Here is a 25,227-nt window from a genome sequence, read left to right as displayed (position 1 = left end):
AGCCGTGTGCCGTGTCTGTCCCCGCTCCGGGGAGAAGCGGGCAGCCCCCCCCCGCGCTGCCGTGCCCGGGGCACGTCCTCGCCGAGGGGACCGGTCTCCATCCCCATCCGTGTCCCCGCAGGCGCAGCATCCCAGGGCCTGCTCTGCCCGGCCCCAGCGTCACGCTACAGTTAGAAGTGGCAGCAGCTCCTCGGTGTGTCCGCGTGTCCGTCCTTACCGTGCCGGCAGCTCTCAGACCTCCCTGCAAGGCACAGAGTGGGGAGAAATGCCCTCCCCGCAGCGGGACCTGGCCCCCGGCGAGCATCCGGGAGAGCCAGAGCATCGTCCGGGAGAGCCAGAGCATCGTCTGGCAGGAGCGTACTTACGAGGCAGTCAGTGTGGAGTTGAGCAGCAGTGTGGTCCGGATCCGGTAGAGCTGCGCCAGCGTCAGCTTGCGGTGCTGTGCCGACTGCGGGTCCGAGAGGGTCCGGCGGGCAGCGGGCGGTGGGTCGCGACCGAGCTCCCCCGGGAGGGATGCTGGGCTCTCCGCCGGCTCCTCCGGCTCCGACAGCTCAGAGGTGGAGCTGCCGCTGCTGCTGGGGGCAGCCGGGGGGCCGGGGGCTTGGCTAGTCCGGGGGGGGGCCGGCGCAGAGGTCAGAGAGGCTGCGGCTCTGGCTGAGGGGGGCCGGGGGGCCGGGGGGCAAGAGCTGGGGCAGGCTGGCCTCCGACTTGGATTTGAGCACCCTGGCCGGGCAGGGCAGGAGCTGCACGGGCATCCGGCGGCGCAGCCGGGGCGAGGGGGGCCGGGGGGCCGGGGGGGACCGGGGGGCCGTGGGGGGCTCCTGCCCCTCCTCAGCCAACCCCTCCGGCTGCTGGCTGAAGTCCCGCAGGGAGGCGGGTGAGAGCGTGCCGTAGGCACTGTCGATGGAAGATGAGCGGCAGCCGCCGGCCGGGGGGGCCGCGCCATGGGGCAGGGGTACAGGCAGGGCGCCCGCCGGCAGCTCCCGGGTGGGGGTCTCGGCAGAGGTGGGGGCGTCGGCAGAGGCGCCGGTGCCGATGGAGGTGCCGGTGCCGACGGAGGAGCCGTCCGAGGTCGAGCCGAAGGGCCCCGCGTCCCAGTCTGGGGAGGAGAGCTCGCCGCTGCCGCCGTCCGCCACCACCACCACGGCGAGGGTCTCGGTGGAGCCGTCGGAGGGGCTGCGGGGGCAGCAGGGTAAGGAGGGGGCCGTGCCAGGCCGGGGGTGTGCGGGGCCCCCCCTCTCGCTCCCTACCACCACTGCGAGTCCGGGCTGGCGCTGCCGCGGCGCATGACGGTGGGTGAACTGGCAGCCGAGGCGCCGCTCTCGCCGTCCTCTTCCTCCTCCTCCTCCTCCTCCTCCAGGCGCCGGCGCTGCCGCAGCCGCTGCAGCAGGTTCTGGGGAGGGGGAGGCATCAGAGAGGCACGGGGCGCCCGCGGGACCCCCAGCTGCCCCCCGCGCCCCTCACCTGGGCGTTGCGCACCGCCTCGACCCAGCTGCGGCACAGCGACTGCCCGCTGGCCTGGAAGGTGTAGGCGGCCACGGCGCTCCCCAGCTCGTTCAGGTAGATGAGGAGGAAGGAGCCTGTGGGCAGGAGCCGTCAAGCGGCGTCCAGGGACCCCCCGGCAGCCCCCTTCACCCCCGGCGCCGCTCACCTGGGTCCCTGAGCTCCCGGCAGACAACCTTGTCCACCAGCAAGGGCTGCCGAACCACCTTGGTGCGCTCAGCCTTCTTGAGGGGCTTGGTGATGAGGAAGAGGTCGGTGAAGAGGAAGCAGTAGACGTCCATCTGGGGGCAAGAGCAGGGCCGTGGGCGCCAGCCGGCGCAGCGGGCAGGGGCAGGCGGGCAGGGGCCGGGGCCGAGGCTCCCCGTCCCCCGCGGTCCTCACCTTGCTGTCTTTACCTTCCCGCATCCTCAGGCCGCCCTCGAGAAGGAGCTGCCGGGTGTCCTCCGGGGAGGTGCCGGGGATGGGGGCCGTCAGGTCCAGCCGCAGGAACTCCTTCAGCAGCTGCCGGGAGCCCCCGGCGTCAGTGCCAGGCACGGCACGGGGTGGTACGGGGTAGCGTGGCATGGGGTGGCATGGGGTGGCGTAACTCGGTATGGCACGGGGTGGCGGGACACGGTATGAGGCAGCGTGGCCGGGGGTAGCAAGACACGGGGTGGCGTGGCATCGCGGGTCCGCCGTGGCCAGCCTACCTTGTCCACCTCATCCGTGCTGCCCTCCACCACCTCGTAGGCGTCGATGCGGCTGAGGATGGCAGCCAGGCGCTGCCGCTCCTGCCGCTGGCGCATCCGCGAGTTGACGTCGTTGATGAAGCGCTCCACGGAGCAAATCTGCGGCCGGGGTGACGGTGGGTTCGAGGGGCCAGGGGGTACCACCCCACGCCGCGCCCCGCCGCCCCGTGCCCCCGGCCCCCTACCATGGCGGTGACAGCGTCGCGGGCGCGCGGGTCGTCTGTCTTCTTCAGCACGGACTTGAGGAGCAGCGGGTACTTGGTGAGGCGCTGGTGGGGCTTCACCAGCATGTCGCTCAGCTTCAGGCGGCTGCACTGCTCGTGCTTCTCGGCCCACTGCGGCACGCAGGTGTCAGCCCCGGCCCCGGCCCCGGCCCCAGCCCCAGCCCCGGCCGCTCCCCTTACCGTCACGTAGGCGCGGAAGAGCTCGCTGTCCCGCAGCAGCGCCCGCATGTACTCCATGCAGCCCTCCTCCTCCATGCAGTACCGCACGTAGGGCTTGAAGAGGGAGCCGAACTGGGAAACGCAAAGGGGGAGTCACCGCGGGGCGCAGCGTGGCACGGTCCCCCACCGCGGCACCAGGTCTCCGCTCACCATTTTGAAGCCATCAAGGAAGTCAACGGGGTCGAGCAGTGCCCCGGTCCGGCGTGCCTTGGCCAGCACCGGGGCCATGACGCCACGCCACAGCTCGCGGTGCAGCCGGATGATCTCGCCGATGTTGCTGAAGAGCCGCTCGGCGTCCACCTGCAGGTGTGAGGCAGGCAGCTGCCTGGGGACGGCACCCTCACCCTGCCGGCGTGGCCGGACGGAGGTCCCATCCCCGACCCAGGGCATCCTCGCAGCCCCCCGCCGCTCACCTCGCAGAGCAGCCCCGACTCCTGCAGGTTCAGCAGGCAGCAGAGGAAGAGCTGCGGGGACAGAGCGGGGAGCCGGTGGGGTGCAGCCGCGGCCCCCGGCCCCCTGCCGCAGCGCGGCGTGGCTGCCGCCGGCACTCACATCGGTGATGACTTTGAGCTTGCGGATGTAAGTGGCCTCGGTGTGCAGCAGCTCCCAGATGGCTTCCTGCTGGTGGCACTGCCGGCGCGACAGGGCCTGTCGGGCTGAGCGTCAGCGCTGCGCCGGCGGCTGGGCAGAGCCACCGCGGCCCCCCGGACCCCCCAACCCTACCTCCGCTCCCTGGATGATCTGCTGCCAGCTGTCCTCCAGCACCAGCCCGGCCTCGTCCCCGTCCTCCTCCCAGGAGTCGCGGTCGAAGCGGAGCTGGGGCGGCAGCTTGGGCAGCCCGAAGCTGCTGTAGGCGTGCAGCCTGCTCGCCAGCTGCTCCAGCTTCTCAGTCTCCTGGCCGAAAGTGGGGGGGGGGGGGCAGAGCGGCTGGGCGGGGGGCTGACGGTGACGTGCCACGGACCCCCTCGCCCTGCCCGTGGAGCTGGGGGGGGCTCGAGCCCCGGGGGACCCATCCCAGCTCCCCAGCGTAGCCGCGAGCAGCTCCCGCGCCCCCTCCCCAAGCCCGCGTCCCACCTACCCGCCCGAAGGAGCCGGCGCTGGTGCCGGAGCCAAAGAAGCCGCTGAAGCGGCTAGCGGCGCGGTTCTTCCAGGTGTCGGTGCCATTGGCAGGTAGAGAGCCACCGCCGTGCAAGGTCGGCTCGGGGCTGGGGATGCTGGAATCCCCCAGGAACTCCGTCATGTTCTTCCTCCGCCGGCCCGGAGCCTGCAGCGGGGACAGCCGGGGTGCCCCTGGGGTCAGCGCCTGGCACAGCCGTGCCACCGGGATGGGGACAGCAGCACGGCGCAGCGCGATGCTACAGCAAGGCTGACCTCGAGCGCCCGTGGGACGGACAGACGCCCGGATGGCACCCGCAGGCAGCGGGGTCCCCCCGGCCACGATCCCCTGCCCGCACTGACCTGCCTACCTGCATCCCGGGGGCGCGGGGCCCCGGGCGCTGCCTGGCCGAGCCCGGCTGGTCACGGGCAAGCGGTCCCGGCAGCCTCAGGGCATCCCACGGGGTGCAGCACCCCGGCCAAGCCGCCCGCCCAGCCGCGCTCCCAGCTCGGACGGCGGAGCCGGACCCGGGCAGGCTGCGGCCGGGCTCCTCCGAAACAAAAGGAGGTGGGGCCAGCGCCGAAAACCTTATTTCCCTCCTCACCAGATAAGCTAACCAGAGCCGAACAATTCACCGGCAGAGATCAAAGCCCCCCGGCTGACCGCGACAGCTGGGTCACGGCCAAGCGGCTCCTGCTGGCCCGGGCACCGCTGCACCGGCTGCCTCCCCACGTATCCCTGGGCCGTGCCGGGACACGGCCGCTGCCATCTCCTTGCCCCGGCACAAAGGGCAGCAGGGCCGGGGCTCCCCGCCTGCCACTGAGCCACGGGATGCGGCACGCTGCCGCCGCCACCGCCGCCACGGCCCCGCACCCTGCCCTGTCCGCAGACCCAGGTGGGGACAGCCACCGTGGGCACCGTCGCCGTTACTCACCGTGCCGCCGGGTCCCCAGGGACCCCGGCCGCTGCCAGCCCCATCACCCCAGCATGGCTCGGCTCCTGCCTGCCGCCAGGATGGCGGCGGGGGCCGAGACCCCCGCAGGGGTGGCTGGTTGCCCGCTGGCCCCCCGGCCCTGCCGGGGCTGTGCTGGTCCCGCAGCCAGGTGTTGTAGTGCTGGATGCGGGCGGCCACCAGCCCCGGCCACGCGGCCAGCTCGCCACCCTCGGGGGCTGCCGGCGCGGGGCTGAGCACCACCTCGTCCCCGCCGGCCCCCCTGGAGCTGCTCCCTGCGAGCGTGGCAGCCTACTCCCGTGGGGAGTGGCGGCCAGCCCGGTCCCACGCCTTATCTGGGGCCAGGGTCCACGGGGCAGGACCGAGCTGTGCTCAGCAGCTGTCAGGCACCACGGCGAGAGGAGGGCTGGCGGCCAGGGCGAGCCGCAGGGCCGGGGCGGCACCGAGCGGCTGCCATTGCTGGGGCCGCCGGGGCTCCTGTTTGCCTTTGCTCTGGTGCCAGCCCGTGCGCGGCACGGCTGCAGGGCCGGTGCCACCGGCTGAGCTGCCACGCCTGGCACGGGGCGCTGCCCGTGCACCGCCACCACGGCACAACCGGCATGGTACAGCGAGGAGCCAAACTGGCTCTTTGGGACTCCAGGGGGGTCTTCAGCCCATGCCCCACGAGGCCATCCAGGAGATGCCGTGCCGCTGCCCCATGTCCCCATCTTCCCAGCAAGGACGGCTACAGGGGGATCCCACGCCCCACCAGCCCCTCCCCAATTCCCCTCCCCGGGGCTGGCACTGGCACTCACCAGGCTGTCGGCGCCCTCCCGGCGTCCTGGCACGGGCTCCGGCGCCGGCCCAAGGAGCGCGGCGGTGCTGGCAGGGTGCAGGAGGGGCAAGCTGGCCGACCTGGCATCCCGTGCCGCCTGCTCCACCTTCGGCTCATCCCCAGGCTTGGCTGCGGGAGCATCAAGCGGTCAGAGTCCCCCGGGAGCCCCGGGGCGGCCAAGGCTCCCACCGGGCCCCCGCCGCACCTTTTACCCGCAGGTAGTGCCCCCCGAAGCGGTACGCCTCGAACTGGAGGGAGAGTGGCGTGTGGGACTGGTCCAGGAAGATGTCCACCTTGCTCGGCTCGATCGCCTTCCTCTCGAAGACTGGCAGCAGCACCTCCCTGCGGGGACAGGAGCCCCACGTCCATCTCCACACCGGTCTGTCCCCGCACCGGTCCCTGCATCTGTCCCCAGCAGACTCACCCCAGAGACTTCTTCTTTGCAGCGGGCACGATCTCCGCCTCGATGTTGACGCCGAGGTCGAACTTCAGGGTGAAGCACTCCTTGCTGGGGTCCTGGGGGGAGGCGGCAGCCGTCACCCAGGGGTCCCTCCCGCCCGGCCGGGGCCATGCCGCTGCCCCGCCGAGCGCCCCGGGGAGAGGGGCCGGTGCCTTACGTCCGTATGCCTGCGCCGAGCCTTCTTCTTGGGCAGCTTCAGCGCCGAGCTCCTCCGCTCCCTGCGGGCACAGGGCAGGCAGGTGACGGGGACGCCGCGGGCTGGGGACACAGAGGGGACGCGCGGGGCCGGGGGCTCACCCTCTGCTATCCGCCAGTCCCTCCTCCTCCTCCTCCACGTCAGAGGCAGGGCTGGTGCGCGGGGGGCACGAGCGCGTCGACATGTTGCGGGCCAGGATGGAGCCTGCAAACGGGCGTCGAGCTGGGCTGCGCCGGCACCCCCAGCCCCGTGCCGGCTCTGGCCGCATCCCACTCCCATCCCTGCGCCGCGCCGGCCCCGAGCACATCCCAACGCTACAGAGCCACCGGGAGCAGCGGTGCCGGCCGCATCCAGCCCTGCTCACCTTGCGGGGGCAGGTCGAAGCGGATATGGCCGTCAAAGTGCATGGCGCCATGGAGGCGGCCGTCGCAGAGCTCACACAGGCTGAGGGGACCGCTGCGGTTCAGCTGCCGGCACTCCACGTGGTGGCATACCTGCGGGCGCACGCGTCAGCCGGGCACGGGCTGCCCCGGGGGGGTTGCCGGCAATGGCACGCCGGTGGGAGGAACGGGCGGCACCACGAGCAGCCGGGTCCCCCCCCCTTCCCATCCCCATCCACTGCCCGCACACCGGTCGTGGGCAGCGTGGAGGCCAGAGCGGGCACGGGGAAAGCAGCGTGAGCAGGAGACGGGCACGGGGAAAGCAGCGTGAGCAGGAGACGGCCACGAGGCAGGGGGTCCTGCGCCGCAGAGCCCCCTCCCCACTCCACCACGCTGAGCAGGGACCCCGGGAAGGCTGCGCGTGCCTAGGCACGGAGGGGGAGTCGGGGGACAGCCACCTGCGCCCGTGCCACCCGCACCTCGCCGGGGGAAGCCGCCCTCCCGCACCGCGGCCCCTTTGTGCTGGCGGGAGCAGCGTCCCTGCAGCAGGGCAGAGGAAGCGAGCGTCTGCGGCGAAACAATGCTCGAAGCCGGCGCGTTTCCTCCGATTGTGTGCCGGCCGCGGCCCCGGCCCCAGCCCCGCCGGGCATTCACAGCGGGTTATTTTTAAACCCCCGGCCGGGCCCCCAGCGCAGTACACGGCCCGTGACCCCCGGCCAGTGCCCGCCTGGCTGGGGGCTCCGGCTGGCCCCGCTCTCGGGCACTGCAGTGCCGTCGGCCACTGCCGGCGAGCCCCGCTGCGCTGCTGGCACGTCCCCATCCCCGCGCGGGACCCCCGTTGCCGCCCCGCATGCGGAGGGGCGCGAGGGGCTGCTGGGGAGCAGCGAGCCCTGCCCGGGCTTGCCTGCTGCGCACCGTGCCGCTGGAAGGAGGAAGGGCCCGTGCAGCTCCAGCCGCCCCCGCTTCCTGCCCTCCTTTCTCCCGGCGCTGCTGAGGTCAGAGCTGACGCGCTCCCGCCACCCGCGCGCTCCCCGAGGAGCCGCCGGTCCCTCCGCAGCGCCCACTGCCGCGGCACCCGCCGGCGTCCTACCCCGGGGCCACGAGAAAGCCCCGGCCCCAGCCCTCCCGCTCTCCCACCGCGCGCCCCAGCCCAACACCCTCACGGCCATCGTGGCACCTGCGAGACGGGGAGCGTGGCCGCGGGCTCCAGGCAGCGACGGCGGCCGGCGCTCGCTCGGTGGGCATCCCATGGGGCCCTTAGCGGCCGCCCCACCGGGATGCGGGGCTCCCCACCCACCCTGTGCCGGCGGCTCAGCCCCCGCGGGACAACACCCCAAACCCCTCTGCCCACCTCAGGGATCAGGTCCCGGCTCCCGGACCCGCCACGCTCCCGGCACGCGGCAGCTTCGCCCTCGGCAGCTGCACCGCTAAGCGAGGGGGGACGCGATGCAGCTCTGTGTGCCACGGCAGGATGAGCCCCGGCCCGGCCAGGACCCCCCCGCCCCACACTACCTGCTGGGCGCTGTTGGGGGTCTCTGGTGGCGGCGGCGGGGCGGCCCCGGTGGGTCCCTCCTGGCGGTCCCAGCCGTGCCCCGGCGTGGCCGTAGCCCAGCGCCACGTGTGCCCCCGGCAGCGCTGGCCCTGCCACCCCAGCTGTGCAAACAAAGCGCAGCGGCACACCTCCCAGCATAGCCCGGCTACCGTCCTGCCTGCTGCGCCAGAAAGACACCGCCTGCGGCCCAGCACGGGAATTCCAGGGACTCACCAGGTGCGTGGGTCCTGGCCAGCCCCGCACCCGGCCAGCCGGTGGGAGAGAAGGGACCCTAAATCCGCTCTAGCGTCATGTTAGCGAGCGGGGGACAGACGGACCGGAGCGGATTAGCCCGAATCACACTAGCTAGGGGAAACGGGCAAGCTGCCTCCGTGCCATTAAATGTCGGCAGGACCACGACAGCACCAGGGAGTGCATGCCCAGCACGAGCCAGGGGGCACGTAGCTGGCCGGGGGGCTGCTGGCCGTGCCAGGGGAGCTTTGTGGAGCGGCAGGTCGGGCAGAGCCGCCCGCTGCCCCTTCTCACCCGCGAGACCGACGCCAGGCGCCGGCAGAAGGCAGCTGCCCGGCACTCGCTGCCCACCACTCCCACAGGACCCACCTTGGCCACCCACCACCCCCACAGGACCCACCTTGGCCGCCCTCCTCTCGCCGGTGCAGTCGGGGTTCTGGCAGCGCAGCACCGTCTCCTCCGGCGGGCACGGCTCGGCTGTGGGAGAGAGGGAGGTCAGTGCCGGCGTGCCGCGGGGAGTCCCCTCCAGCCCCGCTCCCAGCCCTGCCCGCGCAGCGGGGCAGCGCCGAGGCTCCCACACCGCAAACCCTGGGTTTAGGAGCTTGGCAAAGCACTTGGGCTCAGCCGAGGCTGGGCGTGCCTGCTCCTGCCTGCCCCGCAGCCCATCCAGGGGGATGAAACCCCACACCCAAGAGCCAGCGCTGCATCCCCGCTGGGGGAAGGCGCCGTGCATCCCGCAGCGTCAGAATCCAGCACCTCTTGCCCGGCACCCCAAGTCGCAGGATCAGGACACGGACCTGCCCCAGCTGCCCTGGGGCCGGCACAGAGCGGGGCTGTGGCAGGAACGCTAAATCTGCCGCTTGTCAGCCCCCAACGGGGCTTAGTAGGCACTTTAAGCTTTGACAGTTAAATCGGCCTTAGGGACAAATCCTATTTTGAAGGCTTTTGTTACACGTCGCATCTAATTGTTTAAAAATAACAGACTCTGGCCACTCGCAGCAAACAAGCTGCACGAACACCCTCCTGCAGGGCAGCCCCGCTGCAGGGCAGGGACGCTCCGATGGGAAGCTGTCCTGCTGGGCACCGAGCCGACGCAGGGGACGTGGGGAGGCCAGGCGGCACGGCCGCGCCGGACAGCACGGCCGCACCAGCCCCAGCAGCAGGGCAGGCGGCACAGGGTCTTCCCCCGCCGCGCCGACCCCCTCTCCCGCATCCCTCCTGCCAACAAAAACAGCATCCGCGCCGGCCCGAGCGGGACCGTGGCCAAGGCCGGGGTTAGACTCAGTCTGCGGGAAAAACCGCCTTTTGGGGCAGTGCCGAAAAAGCTGCCGCTTCTGCCTGGAGAGGGGCAGGCGATCCGGAGCGGTGCCGGCTGCCCCAGCTCCCGGCCAGGAGGCGAGCCCGGGCGCAGGTGGGCGCCGCTGGACGACAGCGCAGGAGCAGCCGGGCAGGGCTCGGCTCGCCGCCCCCCAGGAGAGGGCTGGGAACCGGGGCCACCGCGCTGCCCCCGCGGCAGAAGCACAATGAGGGCTCTGTCCCCGCGGCTGCCCCGCAGCGCCCGCCGGGCTGGGCCGGCCCCCCGCCCCCCGCCGCCGCCGTTTCACTTGACCTATCGGGAATAATAACGGAAACAAATGAGGAATTCTTTCACGCACCCAAGGGAAAGTTTTCCAAACTCACCAAAAACTCGAGGTTGGCCGGAGCAGCCAGCAGTGCCGAGGACCAGCCCCGTGCCGTGGCCACAGCCGCGTGGCTTTTCCCAAGCGGTGACCCTGGCAGCAGGTCACGCGCGCGCTAGGGCCTTAGGCGTGCCGGTGGGAGCTCCTCGGCAGGGAACGTGCAGAGGGAGCCCCAGTTTCTGGCAGAGGCAGGAGGGTGTCCGGCTCCCCACCAGACACTTTGGGGGCCGGAGGAGGGATCCTGTCCCCACCAGCTCCTCTCCCCGGCCGGTCGCCTCCTCCTCTTCCTGGTGCCACGGGCTGCGCTATCACGCCCGGCTCTCACGGTGACGGCAAACGAGTTTGAAACCGGACCGTCCTTGCACCAGAGCGCACCGTGGCAGCTCGCCGTTTCAGATGCCTGAGCCGGAAGGAGCGGTGCCGGCGGCACAGGGCGGTTTACTGAGCGTTCCCTGGCTGCACCTGCAGCGTTCTCCCTGTCTCATCGCTGCAGCACCCTCACTGAGTTCCCTACGGCATCCCAGCAGCATCCCCGCTCCGGCCGGAGCTTCTCCCAGACCCTCACCCTTGTTGCCAGGGCTGGAGGTTTTTGGCCGAGCGCGGCTGCCCGCAGCCCGCCGGCCCCCCGCAGCCCCCCCAGCCACCTACCCCCGAGCTCCTCGCTGATGTCCAGGCTGGAGCTCCAGGAGAAGCGCTCCACCGCCCCGTACTCCAGCCCTGCCAGCCCGGCGGGCAAAGCCTCCAGCTCGTAGGCGCCCCGCTTCCTCCAGTACAGAAACATCCTGGGGTCGCGGCCGGGGGGGGCCCCCCGGAGCCGTGCCCGCCCCGCCGGGGCCACCGGTGGGACTAACCCGGGGAGCCCGGCTCCGGCTTTAAGAGCGGATCCCGGTCTCCGGACAAGCGGCGCATTCAGGCCGGCGGCCGGGAGCTGCGGGGCGGCGGAGGGTGCCGCTGGAGGCTGCCCAGCGCCCGCGCGGGGGGCGCACAAAGGGCCTTTCTTCAGCCTCCTACGGACATTGCACAAATTTCACTTTCCGCCGTCTATGAAAGACATTCGGCCGCGGAGACAAGACGCGCTTGTGATTAAAATAATCGGCATGAAGAGGGGGGCTGTTCGGCGGCTCTGCCGTCGGACGGCTTTTGGGGGGGCAGGAATGCACCGCCCCGGGCCCCGGCTGCACCCCTGCGCTTGCGGACACGCTGGGGGCCCCCAGCCCACGCGGGGAAAGCCAGGGGTCTTTGGGGGGTTTTCCCCCCTGCTAAACCCGAGTAAATGGGAAAGCACCAGATAGGGCTTAAAACCCACAAAGGCAGCAAAGGACAGCACCTCTGTCCTGCCCCACGCAAAACCCTCCCTAAAACAGGGGGAAAACCAAAACACCGCGCGGGACAATCAGCTGGGCTGAGACCATCCCAGCCCCCAAAGTCATCGGCATCAACAGCATCTTCTCCCAAAGGCGCCACATGCTCCCCACAGTTTTGCTGCTTCTAGGTGCCCTTTGCCAGAAAAGGTAGCCAGAAACTAAAAAAGAAATCATTGCTGCAAAGTTAATAGATGCTACATATTAAAAAAAAAAATTAAATCCTGCTTTATTTAGCACTTCCTTGACTTTTGAAGTGCTAAGTAACCCATTTCCTATCGATCGAAGTACCGAATGCTCCCACCCTCACCAGCAGGATGCTACGCCAAGGTTTACGCTCCGAAGTCCCCAGCCAGACGCTCGAGGCTCGGCACAGGCGCACGGGGGTTACTCACTTGTCCCCCAGCTCCGACGAGGAGACCCCCGCTCAGCCAACACGGGGTCCGTCACCCTCGGCCAGGTGAGGCAGATGCTGGGGGGCCGGTGACAGCACAGAGGGGGATGCTCGGCCCCAGGGGGTTTACAGCGCTGGGCATCTCACCCGTACCGCTCGCCTGTCTCACCTTTCCCAGCGCCTTTTCCACCCGCTCCCCCGAGACTTGAACTCCCGCCTCGCCCCACCCAGGATTTTCCCCCTGGCTGCACGATGGCGGCCCCTGTATTTATTTTAGCCACTGTGCAGGCAAGGTTGCCGGCCAAGTCCTTCCTTTGCTGCCAGACCCAGCCAGATGGGGATAATTAGGCCTGGATTAAGTTAAAGCTTTAACTCTTTAAAAGGCAGCAACGCCACACAGCCCCTCACAGCTCCTCTCCAGCTCCGTCCCCTCCCCGCCAGTCATCCCATTTAATTTGTTCGTTTACAGGTACACAGAGTGCTAGGGAATCTCCTTGCAAACCAGATAAAAACATTTTTTGCGGATTACTCACGCCCACAGCAGCCACCAGCTGAAAAGACCGAGCATCGAGCGGCGTGCCCACCACATCCCTCCTTCCTCCGCAGGAAAAACCTGGCTGCAGGGGGTCTGAATGGGCACCCGTCTCGGGGCGCTGCAGACCCCCAGGCCAGACGCTCCCCCTGCTCTGGGACATGGGCAAGGCCGTGCCATGTTAGCAGGAACCGCTGTCAGAAGTCCGGTTATTTTTGCAGTCTTGGATCCATTAAATGCCTGACGTGCCGATATTACCCATTCAGAAGTGGTTTTCCCAAACAGGTCCTCAACTCAGCCTGAGACGCTCACTCACCTCTGCGTGACTCCCACCAACCTCATCTTCACTCCAGAGCAAACTGCTGCCCCAACGAAGAGCTGGGGAGAAAAAAAAAAAAAAAAATTCCTCTAGTCTTTCCCAGTGGGGTGCAGACCAGGTAACGAGTCAGGCAAGACCAAGCACCCCAGTGGTCCGCACAGATCGTGGGTTACAAGTTCCTCCCCACTTTTGTCCCATTTTAGCCTCTAGCCGTAGCAAAACCTATTCAGACAGAGCTGGGCGCCACATTTGAGCCAGACCCAGAGCTCTTCCCAGACCCGCGCTCAAGGCGTTGAACTTAAACCGTAGCAGCAGGGTATGTGGCCAGAGCCAGCCGCAAGGCGGAATAAAGCAGCAGCGTCGCCAGCCGCAGAGGGCTGCATGGGGCCGTCGCCGCAGCGAGGTGTGACAGCGCAGAGCCGAGCGGGGGACTCCCTCCAGCGGCTGTATCTGCGGTCACCCGGGAAGAGAGAGAGGATTTTCCGACTTGCTCCCTCCTCCCCAGTCTCCTCGACAAGTGAAACACCCAGATGCGGGTCAGCCGCAGCACCAGGGAGAGAACCACCGGCAGGAGCTCTTCCCCAAACCACGAGTAGCCCAGGGTTACGGCTACGAGGAAGTCATGCTCACGCCACCGCGGATTGCTCTCTGAAACCCAGAGCTAACCGAAGGCTAGGCTTCAAACGGAGAACTGCTGCCGAATCAAGGCCGAGAACGCTTTCGATGGCAACCACCCCCGGCTGGTATCAGTCGTGTCCAAGTCCACGCAGGCTGAGGAAAAAATTCAAACCAAACCAATGTTTTTAATAGATATTTATTACAAAACACCAAAATACAAACTGAAAATATAAAACATTATCAAAACCAGACACACTGTAGTATCTACACCAGACACATGCCCAGGGTCTCTCAGAGCTCTGCAGCACCCAGGGCTTCTGTGACCACACGTGGCTCTTGCCAGTCTCCGTACAAAACAAATCCCGTGGTCCGAGGTCCCCAAGGCTTCAGGTGTAATCACACTCGAACGCGTACTCCCTCCTCTTGAAATGCTTCTTCTTTTTCAGCTTCCCAGAGCCCAAGATGCTGTAGTTATAATCGGATGTGACATAGGGGATCTCTCCCTCAACTCCTTGCTGCAACAAACCCAGAAACAACTTTAAGAACTCATATCTTCAATGGAACGGGAAGCACTTTCCTCTACAGACTGACAGAACTGACTGGTGGAAAGGAGCAAGCCACCACCGAACAAATCCCGCGCTGGTATCTGAAACATGATAAGAACGTTCTCCTCTCCCTTGTTTCTACAGGTTAAGGACAGTTTCCAAGAGAGATAACCATCTGGTAATGCCCAGACATCTCCAGGCACGCATAAGCCTCAGAAATAAGAAAACGGAAAACCCGCCAGCCAGCCTAAGCTCAGCCAGCTTCCACCCTCTTCCTGTGCAGCTCCTACCTGGCCCACAAGAATACAGTTTGGGACAGCAATATTTCCAAGGAGCAAACAATTCACTAGTCTCAGGTTCTCTGGAGGCACTGGCGTCAGAACATGGTAAAGCTTCTTCTCCATTTCTACCCCTCGGACAATTCCTGAAAAAAATACAGGCAAAGTTCAGTCACAACTCTGTCCAATCACTTCAGAGCGAATAACCAGACGCAGCTGAAGCTCTCTGAATAAACAGCTCTTCTGGAACCAAGAGAAGGATTTGAGACACATCATGACAAAAACCTGCATTGCTGTATCCCACTCCTCCAGTATGTCAGCGTACATATGAACAAACAGCCAACTTCCCAAACAGCATATCCTTGTTCATTGGTACCTTCCTAGAGGAACCCAAGTAGCTCAGTATCATCCTCCAAGTCAGAACCATAATATTAAATCGAGTCGTAGAAGGAAACGCACAACTAAAGGTATTTTGCATAAGCCACATGGAATCTGCTTTTGAGAATGTGAATCCAGAAAGGAAGTAAATTGTCAAGTTATTAAAGAGCGAGAGAAGCAAGTGACAAAAGGCTCTGCTCAGCGACATTCCCCATAGCTGTTACTGCAAGTTAATGAAAACCAAAGGACTTGAAGTGCAGCTTGCAATAGAAGAGAACCCATGATTATTCTCTTATCTCATCCCGCTTTTTCAGTTGTTTTTGAAAGAGTAGGCAATTCTGTCACTCTGCAACCTATCTGTCAGAATACGACAGGTGAGAACACAGCTCAAGGTTTCCCAGGCTCGCTCACCGAAGCCAAGGCAATCACAGACCGGTGTCTGTGTCAGCAAGACTGGCCCATCGGTCTGGCATCTGATTTCATCCGGTATCCTGCAGAGCCCAACCCAGCTGGCGTTCACTGCATACATGATGTTGGTAGGAGCAACATCGGTGTGAATAACCCTGAGTGCAACAGCATTGAAAGGTACCTGAAGGGGTTAAAAAAAAAAAAAAAAGGAAGAAAAAACTGTTCATTAGCTCAATGTCAACGTAGTTTTGAGTTCAGAGACAAGGTAATGCTCTGAAAGCTCCCAACACACGCCTACAGACAGGCATTATCTCAGCGGCAAACACAACATTTTCAACACTAACACCTAAACACGCAGAAAACACGTGCCACACTGACATCACAACAAAAACCTCACTTCTAGATACACTGGAAAAAGCTGCTGTCTTTTTGCGGATTACAGAGCGTTTTTCCCTCTTCCAAAAAACACGTGCAGTACAAGCAGAACTGTCAATTACTATAAGCCAGGCCCTCCGCACCATCTCCAAGCCTTTCAAAAACGCTCATTTACCTGATATGGCACAAGACTGTGCAGCGGAAGCACCGCCCCTATGTCTGGGGACTGCAGCTGACCCAGGTAACCCAGTATAGACATGTCACGCAAGATGCCGCTATGTACTCGCCTGGAAAAATAACCGCAACAAGTCAAGGAAAGGCAGCGCACCCTCACACAGCGACCCAAACCAGATACCCCAGACAGTCCCGAGTATACCATACAGTATTAGCTGCTGTTTCCTGCAAATTTAGTTTTTGAAACATCTACCGCCGAAGAACATTTAGAGCTATGTTTTTATTACCGCTAAGGGATCGCAGGATTTAGGGCATTATTTCAACTTTAAAAAGGCATTAATTAACTTTCACCATCAGCATCAGAGCTGCTCAAAGTATCAGAGAAATTAAGAAATAAGGTGATCCATCATCTACGTCTGTAAGAAATTGGTAAGGCATCTCCCAACTAGAAAAAAGAGACATAATGTTCCACAATTCCAAGTGGAAGTCATGCCCAGTGTAAAATTAAGTAACTGACAGTAGTCATTGGAAGTAGAGTAGGGAGGAACAACCGTCCCCCCCGCCTAAAAAACTAAACCTACACAAACCTCCACCCAAACACCCTCCCCTCCTCCCAACCCAAGTACCCAGAAAACCCAAACACCCCTCAAACATAACTCCCTAATAAGTAAACTAACCAGCTCTGACCTCTTTAACGGAACTCTACTTACGCTTCACCTGCAACCCCTGCTCGAGGGAATTCTGGATGGACGTACAGCAACTTATACTCAGGAGCCGATGCATCTCCCTCCCCTTCAGAGGACTTCCAGCTTCCCACTCCACTCATACCCATCTGCTTGCATTTGGCTTGCTGTTTGCCTTTGGTGTACAGGCCAGGAGTGAGATGAACGTACTCTGGGGTGAGCGGAGCCATGGCTTTCCAGTCATACACATCCATCTGAACAATGTGACTGGGTGTCAACAGCCGAACGATATCAATCAGAAGCAGCAAACCCTCACCTTTAGGGAGCAGAGAAAACATGATTGCTGCCGCTACATAAACAGGTCGGAACACTGTTATGGAAGACCAGTACTAGCTCAAGGCGGGTAAGCCTTACTTTCAGGTTCTGGACTGTCTAGAAAGCGTGGTGTACCGCTACGATTATTACCTCCCTTCTGCACCACCCCTTAAGAACAGATTTATCCTGTTTACCTTTCACCCAGCCCATAGTGTTGATGACTAAAGGCACTTCCTTCTTGTAGGAGCTGAACACATACTTCACAACATCAAGGTATCTTTCCGTGTCCTGCTCACAACTAGTCTGTCCGTAATACACCATCTTACGTGGCGTTTGTTGATGAGTGAACGGTGGACCTGAAAAAGCAAGCAGTAAACAAACCTCTAGTAGTTTCAGTAAGTCAAATCAGGAAACTCCCATCCCCGTAGCACCTATGTGCAATCCCTTCCAAAATAATCTGTCCTCTTTTCACATGCTAACAGTCCTTCTTGTGCAGCTTGCACCTATGGAGAAGTGTCACTTACTGTCACTTGCAAGACTCCATGCTAGGAATTTTGTTTGTTTGGGTTTTTTCTTGTTTGTTTGTTTGAAGTCACTGGTTACATACTTGCGAATTTTAAAACAACCGCCTTCTCTGACAGACTATCCAGAAAGTAAACCAGTCTGGCCATATCCTTTTTAGACAGTGACCTAAATCCCCAAGACCACAAATACCAGCAATTTCTCTGGCTCTAGTTTTTCTATGGTGATAATGACAGGCCCCAACCAAAAACTTCCCCCTAAAACTCAAGCTAGCTTTACCTATGGATACGAAAAACTGGGGAAGATTTTCCCAAAGAGACCTTTCAAATCTGAAAGGCTTAAAATCCACCCTGACATGCCACAGCCTGTTCCACCACCTTATAAAAAACTATTGTCTCTAAGACAGAAAAAACGAGCGGGGAGAATAGCTCCATGTTACTTTGCGAGATTTTCTCATGGAGTTTACATGCCCCCCGCAAGAAAACTTTAACAGCCTTTGTTTTAGTTTCTCTATGCACCTCGGACAGACGTGGCAGCTTCCCCTAAAGTACAGCCTCTACTCAGAAAGCACCTTCTGGAAATGAAACGGGTTTGTGGCAACTGCAGAAAATGGCAAAACACATACCAAGAATTGGCTCTGTTACATTACTTAAAGACACGCATCCAGGCGGTGTAAACTCGGTTTGACCGATGTCACATTCCATATATTCAACCGAGGGAAGGCTGCAGTGGAAGAAGCCTGTATATTAGCGTCCACTTAAAAAAGAAACAGGACACGACCTGGAACACATCAGAAGCACAATCTGATTTTGTTCCAGGTTGTCAAAATTAAATTCTTGAATACAATCAAACCACAACTCATCTCTCTCCTTCCCTCATTTGAGAGGTTATTAAGCGAGAATGTAAAAGGCTCCCCTACAGCGCAATATCATATTACAATAGCTCCATACCCATCCAGCTTTAAGGGAAGCAGCTGGAACAATAATCGGAGGTGGTACTAATCAAGTGTACTGCCTCTCCGATGTTAACTGGGCACCCTAAGACCAGCCATTTGAAATTTATAAGTTTTATTATCTTTATTTTAAGCACCCAATGGTCAGGAGAATAAGCTTCTCCATCTTGCTCTGCCAAGAATCTTCAAAGACGCTAACAGATTATAACTTACTGTGTCTTTCTAAGCGTTATAACTACCGGTTCCTTACCGAACCCTAACTACTCGGTTCCAAATTAGTTCACACACTCCAATACAACAATTTAGTAGTATTTCAACAGAAATGTTTCAACTTTTCATTCAAACAGAATGTAGTCAAATTTTCTGAAAGGAACCCAAGACAAGAATGCCTATTTTTCTGCATTTTTGTTTGTTTGCTTTTAAAAGATATCTACCTTCCAGTTAACAGCTTTTCTGAGAATCCTGGCAGGCAGTTTTTTCCTTCTCCTAAAAACTTGTAGAACATGAAAAGACTCACCGATTCAGTAACAGATTAATCAGGTATCTGTTAAATGTTGATTTCCCAGTGTTTTTTGGGCCACACACTAGAACGACCGGGACACCTTCATCTTCCGCTGGAAAAATAAACATAGTCTGAAACTGACCAATGCTGTCAGTTACTCTGATGTGCCCTGTTTACATAAATTTGTTAAAAAAACAAAACCCCGAAAAATCCTAGAGACTTTGCGGTCTGACTAGGATGCATTTGAATTAAATGGAAAAAAAATACGTTCAAGAGAAGCATGTTAAGTGTACCAGTGTAAAGGGAAAAAGCTGCTGAAGCGAGAAGCAAGCCCTTAGCACTAGAACCCAGCATGTATGAACTCCAGTTGGTCATGATATTTTAGATGTTGCTGGGTAAGTAAGGGGACTTTTTTTTTCTACCTGCTACAAAAGAGAGCACAACGAGAGTTTTGACATCAGACTGGGAAGTGCCTTTACAGCAGCAAGCTGCCCGTCTGGCAGGAGAGGCACAAACCCACTCGAGGTGATGCACGAGCTCAAGACTCCCACTATTCAGGAGAAAAACATGACCCTCCATCAGTGCCTGTCACAGGGCACACCCTCCCTAACCTGAACCCACAAAAAGCCTTGTGAATTTCCTTTCTTCAGGCTACTAAACCCCCCAACCTCACCAAGTGCACACCACTCACCACAGCACGCTTGGATCAGCTCCTCCAGAGCCAGCAACATGCTCTCTGACACCAGCAGCCCATGGTCAGGGCTACACTTCACGATGCCAACAGATGCCAGAACTGCATCTTCTGGCGTGAAGCTGGATTCTTCCTTTTTCTAGGGAAGAGGGAAAAACACTTAGAGAGGCGTGCGTAAGGCCTTGTAGCTGCGCTGCTAGACGCTGACAGGCACCCAAAGCAGGGCAGCCGCCTCTCGCTCCGCACGAGGCCTGTTTTGGGGAAGGTGTGACATCCGCGCCGCCAGCCAGGGCGGAGCGGGCATCTTGACGCCCTCTGGGTCTCACCTGGGGCTCGAAGAGCTGTGACAGCGGCGGGTGGCTCAGCAGGAACCGCGTCACTGGCGTGTCCAGGTGCTCCAGCAGCACCACGGCGCACTCCGGCGAGAACCTGGCCATCACCTTCACCCGCGCCTCTGCAACAGGGGAAGACCGCCATCCTCAGACCGCGCTAAAGAGCGGTGGCGGCGCCGCGCGCAAAATGGCGGACGCCCCGCACCGCGCCGCACACAAAATGGCCGCCTCCCCGCACCCCACGCAAAATGGCGGCCACCCCGCACCGCACACAAAATGGCGGCCCAGCAACCGTCCGTCCGTCCGTCCACCCCGCACCAGGCTGGCACTCACGGCGGCGGACACTGTGCGCCCGCATAGCGGCGCGGGCGGCGGCGCGGAGCTGTCGGAGGTCGGCGGCGGGCGGGCGGTCGGCGGGCAGCGCCTCCAGGGTAAGCGCGCAGTGGGTGGCCGGCGAGAAGACCGGCAGCCCCGGCTGGTGCGAGGCGACGGCGAAGCCCAGGAGGCGGACGGCGCCGTAGAGGCAGCGCAGGCGGCATTTGCCGGTGAAGGTCAGCGCCTGCGGGGGGGAGAGGGCGGTGAGGCGGCAGCGGCGGCGAGGAGGGAGGGCGGGCGGGAGCGGCCGGGCCGGTCGCCGCTCACCTGCCGCGGCGCCAGGAGAAGGACGGCGGCACCCTCCGCCGCCTCCACGGCCGCCAGGCCCGCCTCGGCCGGCGGCACCATGCCGGCGCGGGCGAAGGAGGCGGCGAACTCCCTCCAGGCCGCCTCCGCCCGGCCCCCGCGGGTCGAGGCCCGGCGGGGGCGGCGGGTCGGCGGGCCGCGCCGCGCTGGCATGACCGCCTCAGCCTCCCTCCGCCTCCTCCGGGGCCGCCCCTCGGGCCGAGCGCCGCCCGCCCCGTTAAGAGGCGCCGCCCGCCGCCCGGCGCCGCCCCGCCATGCCGCTGCCCGCCCTGCTCTACCTCTGCGCGGCCGCCGCCGCCGCCTCCTCCTCCACCAGCCGCGGCGACTACCGCCTGGCCGGCCTCTTCCAGATGCACAACTCGGCGCCGCGGGCCGCCGCCCGGCCGCTGGTGGACAGCTGCGACAAGTGAGTCCCCCTCGCCCCCCCGGTCCCCCCCCCCCCCCCAAAATGCGGTTTTTTCCTCCCTGAAAACCACTCTTGCGTTCGCGCAGCACCGCCGCCTTCAAGAGCCACGGCTACTGCCTGTCCCAGGCTATGCGCTTCGCCGTGGAGGAGATAAACAACTCCAGCACCCTCCTCCCCAACGTCACCTTGGGCTACGACATCCACGACACCTGCTCGGAGCCCGCCAGCCTCCACGCCACGCTGCGCGCCCTCGCCCGGAAAGGCGGGCGGGAGGTCGAGGTGCTCCCCACCTTCCACCGCTACGAGCCCGAGGCGGTGGCCATCATTGGGCCCGACAGCACCCGCCTGGCTGTCACCACAGCGGCCATCCTTGGCATCTTCCTCGTACCGGAGGTAAGCGTGGCTACCGTAGCAGATGAAGAAAAGGGACCCCGAGGAGCAGTGATTTGAGGGAGGGTGGGCTTGGAGCTGAGGACCCAGGCTGAGCTGGAAATGCAGCCCCCTCGTGCGCGCATTGGCCCGGGTCTCTTCCCAGGCGCTGGCAGCTGGCAGGCAGGCATCGCAGCTGGCTCGCCGTCCTTCAGAGGTTTCTCTTGCGGCAGCACATTCGGCTCCAGCTCCGCTGCCTGCTCAGCCCCAAGTCTCTTCAGGAGACAGGCTGCCTGTGCCGTTAGCTCTTAGGGTGCTGCTGCCTGGGGGAGCGCAACCCCCTTTCTCCTGGCTCCCTTTGCAGATTAGCTACGAAGCCTCCTTGGCGACGCTGAGCCTGAAGCGGTTCTACCCCTCGTTCCTGCGCACCATTCCCAGCGACAGGCAGCAAGTGAAGGCCATCTTCCTGCTGCTGCAGCAGTTTGGGTGGACTTGGGTCGCGCTGCTGGGCAGCGACAACGCCTATGGCAGGGACGGCTTGAACGCCCTCCACAAGCTGTTGACCACAAGTGACGTGTGCGTTGCCTACCAAGGCATCATCCCCGTCAACAAGGATGCCAGCAGCCTGGAGCTCCACAACCTGGTCAGAATTCTCATGGACACCAGGGTCAACGTCACCGTTGTCTTCTCCAACAGACAAAGCGCCCGCCCTTTCTTTGAAGTGGTGGTCCAGAGGAATGTCACGGGCATGGTGTGGGTAGGCTCTGAAGACTGGTCGTTAGCCCAAACAATCTGGCAGGTGCCTGGCATCCAGACTATCGGCTCAGTGATTGGGATGTCGGTTGAGAACACGGAGTCCCCGATGCTGGAACGCTTTGAATCTTGGAAGATGGCAGAGGAAAGCACTGCAGCTGAGCGTGCCGGCAGCCCGGAGGCAGGCGGGGGAGCCGGAGGGAGTGCCCAGCTGTATTGCACCCAGCGCTGCACCGGCTGCCACTTGCTCGCCACTGCCCCCAACGTGTATGATGCTCAAGCCTCCTTCAACGTGTACTCAGCCGTGTACGCCGTGGCCCATGGCCTCCACGACCTGCTGGGCTGTGCCTCAGGGGTGTGCAGCAAAGGCAAAGTCTACCCCTGGCAGGTAAGAGCAACAGGAGGAAGGATCTTCCTTGTGGAAGAGGATCCATGAGGATCCTTCCTCACAGGGAAGGATCTTCCCCTTGCGCCCAAGGGTTTTCTGTCCCTCTGAAAGGCTCGTGTCCCAGCTGAAGAGCCTCATGGGCTTCAGCCACCAGTCACAGTCAAAGCAGCCTGGACCTAGACCCAGACCCCTGCCCTAGATTACTTCTGTTCCTCTACTGCCAGCCCCTCGCAGAAACCTGGAAGGGACTTTCTGCAGCAGGGCATAAGCTAGCTGTTGGGGGGTTGGAAAGAGGAGCCAGAGCAGAGGAGGGGCCCTCTAGCACATCTCTCTCCCGAGACAAGGCAGTCCTCAGCGGGAGGCTCATCATCGGGAAGGACTCTTCTCTTACTCTCCTGTTTTACAGCTCTTACAAAAAATCAAGCAAGTAAACTTCACCCTGTACAAAAGCCGCATCTCTTTTGACACTAATGGGGACATTTGTAAAGGCTACGATATCGTCATGTGGGACTGGAGCAGCCCGAGCTGGGCTTTCAACGTGATAGGAACTTTCCGTGTGAACCCCGACAGGCTGAGCATTGACCAGGGCAAAATCCCGTGGCACACAAAAGATCGCCAGGTACTGTTCTGCATCCAGATCTTATTTATTGCTTACTGCTGAGCTAGCTATATACCCAACACTGCCAGTTCTGGGGTATTTCCCCAAAATTGGATAAAAATGAGGGCAGACGGAGGCGGTATGGGGGAGTGATCCACGCTCTGAGTATCAGCTTTCATCCTTCCAAAAAACAAGCAGGGCACACAAACCAAAAAGGTTCCTGCTTTTACCTTTAAATGCTCTCATTTTCCCACTACCTCCGTAAGGAACACAACATGGCGAGCTCTTGGCTGCTGCCCAGTGTCTGTCCTGAAAGTGGGCAGCAAGCTGCCTGAATGCTGCCAGGCCCAGGCCTGGCACTCAGCGAGGGGTTCTGCTGCCCACCCCGCTCGCCTGCCTGACTCTCGCCACGCTCCCGACAGGCTCCCACCTCGGTGTGCTCTGAGGCCTGTCAACCAGGGGAGAAGCGGCTGCAGCAGAGCCGCCACCGATGCTGCTTCAGCTGTGTGGCCTGTCCATCAGGAACCTTCCTGAACAGATCAGGTCAGTATGTCCTGGGGGGCTGCTCCCTCCCCTTCCTTCCCGCTTGGACCCCCTGCCCGCACCCTGCCTCCCCCTCACGTCAGCTTCTTGCTTCCGTCTCGCTATTCCCCCAGCCTCTTCCCTCCTGCTCTCTCTTCCTCCCTGTGGTCAGTAAAAACCTCTGAGCTGACCTGAATGCAGTCGGTCTGACTCCCGTTTGCCTACCTGTGGGTATGCAAAGCCCATGCCCGGTGCTTTCCGGGGAGCGCTGCCCACAGGTGGGACCAAGCAGTCAAACAGCCAGCAGAGATGGTGCTGGCAGAGCACCTTCTCCCGCAGCCAGGGGCCAAGGGGCGTCCGGCCTGACAGCCGTTTCCTGCACCACATCCTCTGGGAGGGAAATTTGACCCGGTGGTTGCCTTTGTGCCCCAGGTGCCACCTGGGGCTTCTGCACCACGTGGTCACCAGCAGTTGGCATATGGAAATGTCCCCCGCCTGGGACAGACAGCAGGAATCTCCTGTCTATGGGTCACCGGCCACAGCAACAAACCCCTTGCTGGCAGCTGGTCACTCGGCAGCCTCGGCCTGCACTTGAGCTGAGGCGGGTGGAAACGGCCAGCTCCGGGGAAGAGCGGGAGCCCCCAAACATGGCTGGTCAGCATTGCTGTCCCATACCCCAGCCTGCGGAAGGGGGGCTGCTGCAGACCCGTCCTGGCTTTCATAGGCTACTGCTGGACGCACAAGCCCCTTCCCACCTGCGGCCCACACGCCCCTGAGCCTCGGCTCACCCAGCCGAGCTCCTGCGGGCCTCGCGCCTCTCAACCCAAGCAATGGACTTTTGGGAAGTCCACTGGGGGGACTTTTGGGGAAAGAGACCCTCTGCTCCTTAAGGCTTGGAAGCGCCCAAGGGGAAGGAGCAGGACGCGAGGAGTGGGCAGCTCTTGCAGAGAGCCTGGGGGGCTGCAAGGGCAGGGTGCTCTGCCGTGGCAGACATCTTACCGGGGTCCGTGGTGTGCGAGGTGCCTCTGTCACCGCCCGGGCTCCTGTCCTCTGCAGACCTCTACAGCTGCCAGTCCTGCAGGGTAGAGGAGTGGGCCCCGGCGAGGAGCGAAGCTTGCTTCAACCGCACCGCCGAGTTTCTGTCCTGGTCCGAGCCCATCTCCTGGGCACTGCTGATCCCCACCATCCTCCTCATGCTGCTCATGGCAGGGCTGGCTGTCCTCTTTGCCCTGAATGCCTCCACGCCAGTGGTCAAGTCTGCTGGTGGGAAGATGTGCTTCCTCATGCTGGGCTCTCTGGCCTGCGCCTGCAGCAGCCTCTTCTGCTACTTCGGGGAGCCCACCCGGCAGGCGTGCCTGCTGCAGCTCCCCCTCTTCGCCATCAGCTTCACCGTCTTCCTCTTGTGCGTGGCGACACGCTCCTTCCAGATCGTCTGCATCTTCAAGCTGAACGCGCGCTGGCCAGCCCTCTACGAGGCCTGGCTGCGGCGCAGGGGGCCAGTGCTCTTCGTTGCCGCCGGCACGGCGGCCCAGGTGGTGCTGTGCCTGGCCGCGGAGGCCACCAGCCCCTCGGTGCCGCACCGGGATTATGGCGTGGCGGCCGAGCGGGTGGTGCTGGAGTGCACCTCCAGCGCGGGGGCGAGCAGGGCGGCCGTCGTCGCCTACACCGTGCTGCTCAGCGTCTGCTGCTTCGTCCTCAGCTACGCGGGCAAGGACCTGCCCGCCAGCTACAACGAGGCCAAGTGCCTCACCTGCAGCCTGTTCCTGCACCTCGCCTGCGCCGCCGCCGTCCTCTGCACGCAGGGCGCTTTCCGCGGCCGGGGGGCGGTGGCGGTCCAGGTTCTCGGCGCCCTCTGCACCCTCGGCGCCCTGCTGGGCGGCTATTTTCTCCCGAAGGCCTTCGTCATCCTGCTGCGGCCGCGTCTCAACACGCCCGAGCACTTCCAGATGGCGATCCAGAGCTACACGCGGCGCCTGGCCGAGGCCTGAGGCGGCGGGTGGACCGGGACGACCGGGACGGGGCCGAGCCGCCACCACCGCCGCCGCCGGGCCCCTGAGGCGCCACTCGCGTCACATCCGTCGCGCCCTGACGCCACAT

At 62.7% G+C, this 25,227-nt stretch overlaps 3 protein-coding genes across 4 annotated transcripts; 1 reads left to right on the top strand and 2 right to left on the bottom strand.

Annotated features, from left to right (window-relative positions):
- Nucleotides 1-361: 361 nt before the first annotated feature.
- PLEKHG5 (pleckstrin homology and RhoGEF domain containing G5) lies at nucleotides 362-11,103 on the bottom strand. Its single transcript, XM_030017262.2, is given in 22 exon segments — nucleotides 362-614; nucleotides 616-1,176; nucleotides 1,251-1,393; nucleotides 1,465-1,580; nucleotides 1,652-1,784; nucleotides 1,885-2,004; nucleotides 2,193-2,330; nucleotides 2,417-2,566; nucleotides 2,636-2,746; nucleotides 2,825-2,974; nucleotides 3,088-3,138; nucleotides 3,227-3,322; nucleotides 3,398-3,568; nucleotides 3,753-3,938; nucleotides 5,517-5,665; nucleotides 5,742-5,878; nucleotides 5,961-6,052; nucleotides 6,154-6,214; nucleotides 6,294-6,396; nucleotides 6,557-6,686; nucleotides 8,756-8,832; nucleotides 10,683-11,103. Coding segments are annotated over 22 exon segments (3,261 nt in total). The 5' UTR covers nucleotides 10,816-11,103.
- Nucleotides 11,104-13,438: 2,335 nt separating this feature from the next.
- On the bottom strand, nucleotides 13,439-24,237 carry NOL9 (nucleolar protein 9). 2 transcript variants are annotated; one of them, XM_041124316.1, is made up of 12 exons: nucleotides 24,130-24,237; nucleotides 19,747-19,972; nucleotides 19,408-19,535; nucleotides 19,082-19,220; nucleotides 18,406-18,502; nucleotides 17,562-17,659; nucleotides 16,609-16,770; nucleotides 16,127-16,415; nucleotides 15,418-15,529; nucleotides 14,871-15,048; nucleotides 14,094-14,227; nucleotides 13,439-13,773 (listed from the first exon to the last, which is right to left on the bottom strand). In XM_041124316.1, the coding sequence occupies exons 2-12, from the start codon at nucleotides 19,769-19,771 to the stop codon at nucleotides 13,645-13,647; spliced, it is 1,491 nt and encodes a 496-aa protein (XP_040980250.1). In that variant the 5' UTR covers nucleotides 19,772-19,972; nucleotides 24,130-24,237; the 3' UTR covers nucleotides 13,439-13,644. The 2 variants fall into 2 exon arrangements, with proteins under 2 accessions (XP_040980250.1, XP_029873125.1); XM_030017265.2 differs by lacking the exon at nucleotides 24,130-24,237 and adding an exon at nucleotides 20,056-20,272.
- Nucleotides 20,256-25,212, top strand: TAS1R1 (taste 1 receptor member 1). Its single transcript, XM_041124427.1, has 6 exons — nucleotides 20,256-20,500; nucleotides 20,587-20,893; nucleotides 21,234-22,010; nucleotides 22,417-22,629; nucleotides 23,031-23,312; nucleotides 24,021-25,212. Exons 1-6 carry the CDS (start codon nucleotides 20,349-20,351, stop codon nucleotides 25,116-25,118), a joined length of 2,829 nt encoding a protein of 942 aa, XP_040980361.1. The 5' UTR covers nucleotides 20,256-20,348; the 3' UTR covers nucleotides 25,119-25,212.
- Nucleotides 25,213-25,227: the final 15 nt, after the last annotated feature.

The sequence above is a fragment of the Aquila chrysaetos genome, chromosome 6 (assembly GCF_900496995.4).
Source record: "Aquila chrysaetos chrysaetos chromosome 6, bAquChr1.4, whole genome shotgun sequence".
In the NCBI taxonomy this organism is placed as follows: domain Eukaryota; kingdom Metazoa; phylum Chordata; class Aves; order Accipitriformes; family Accipitridae; genus Aquila; species Aquila chrysaetos.
This window is presented reverse-complemented; position numbering and strand designations above follow the sequence as displayed.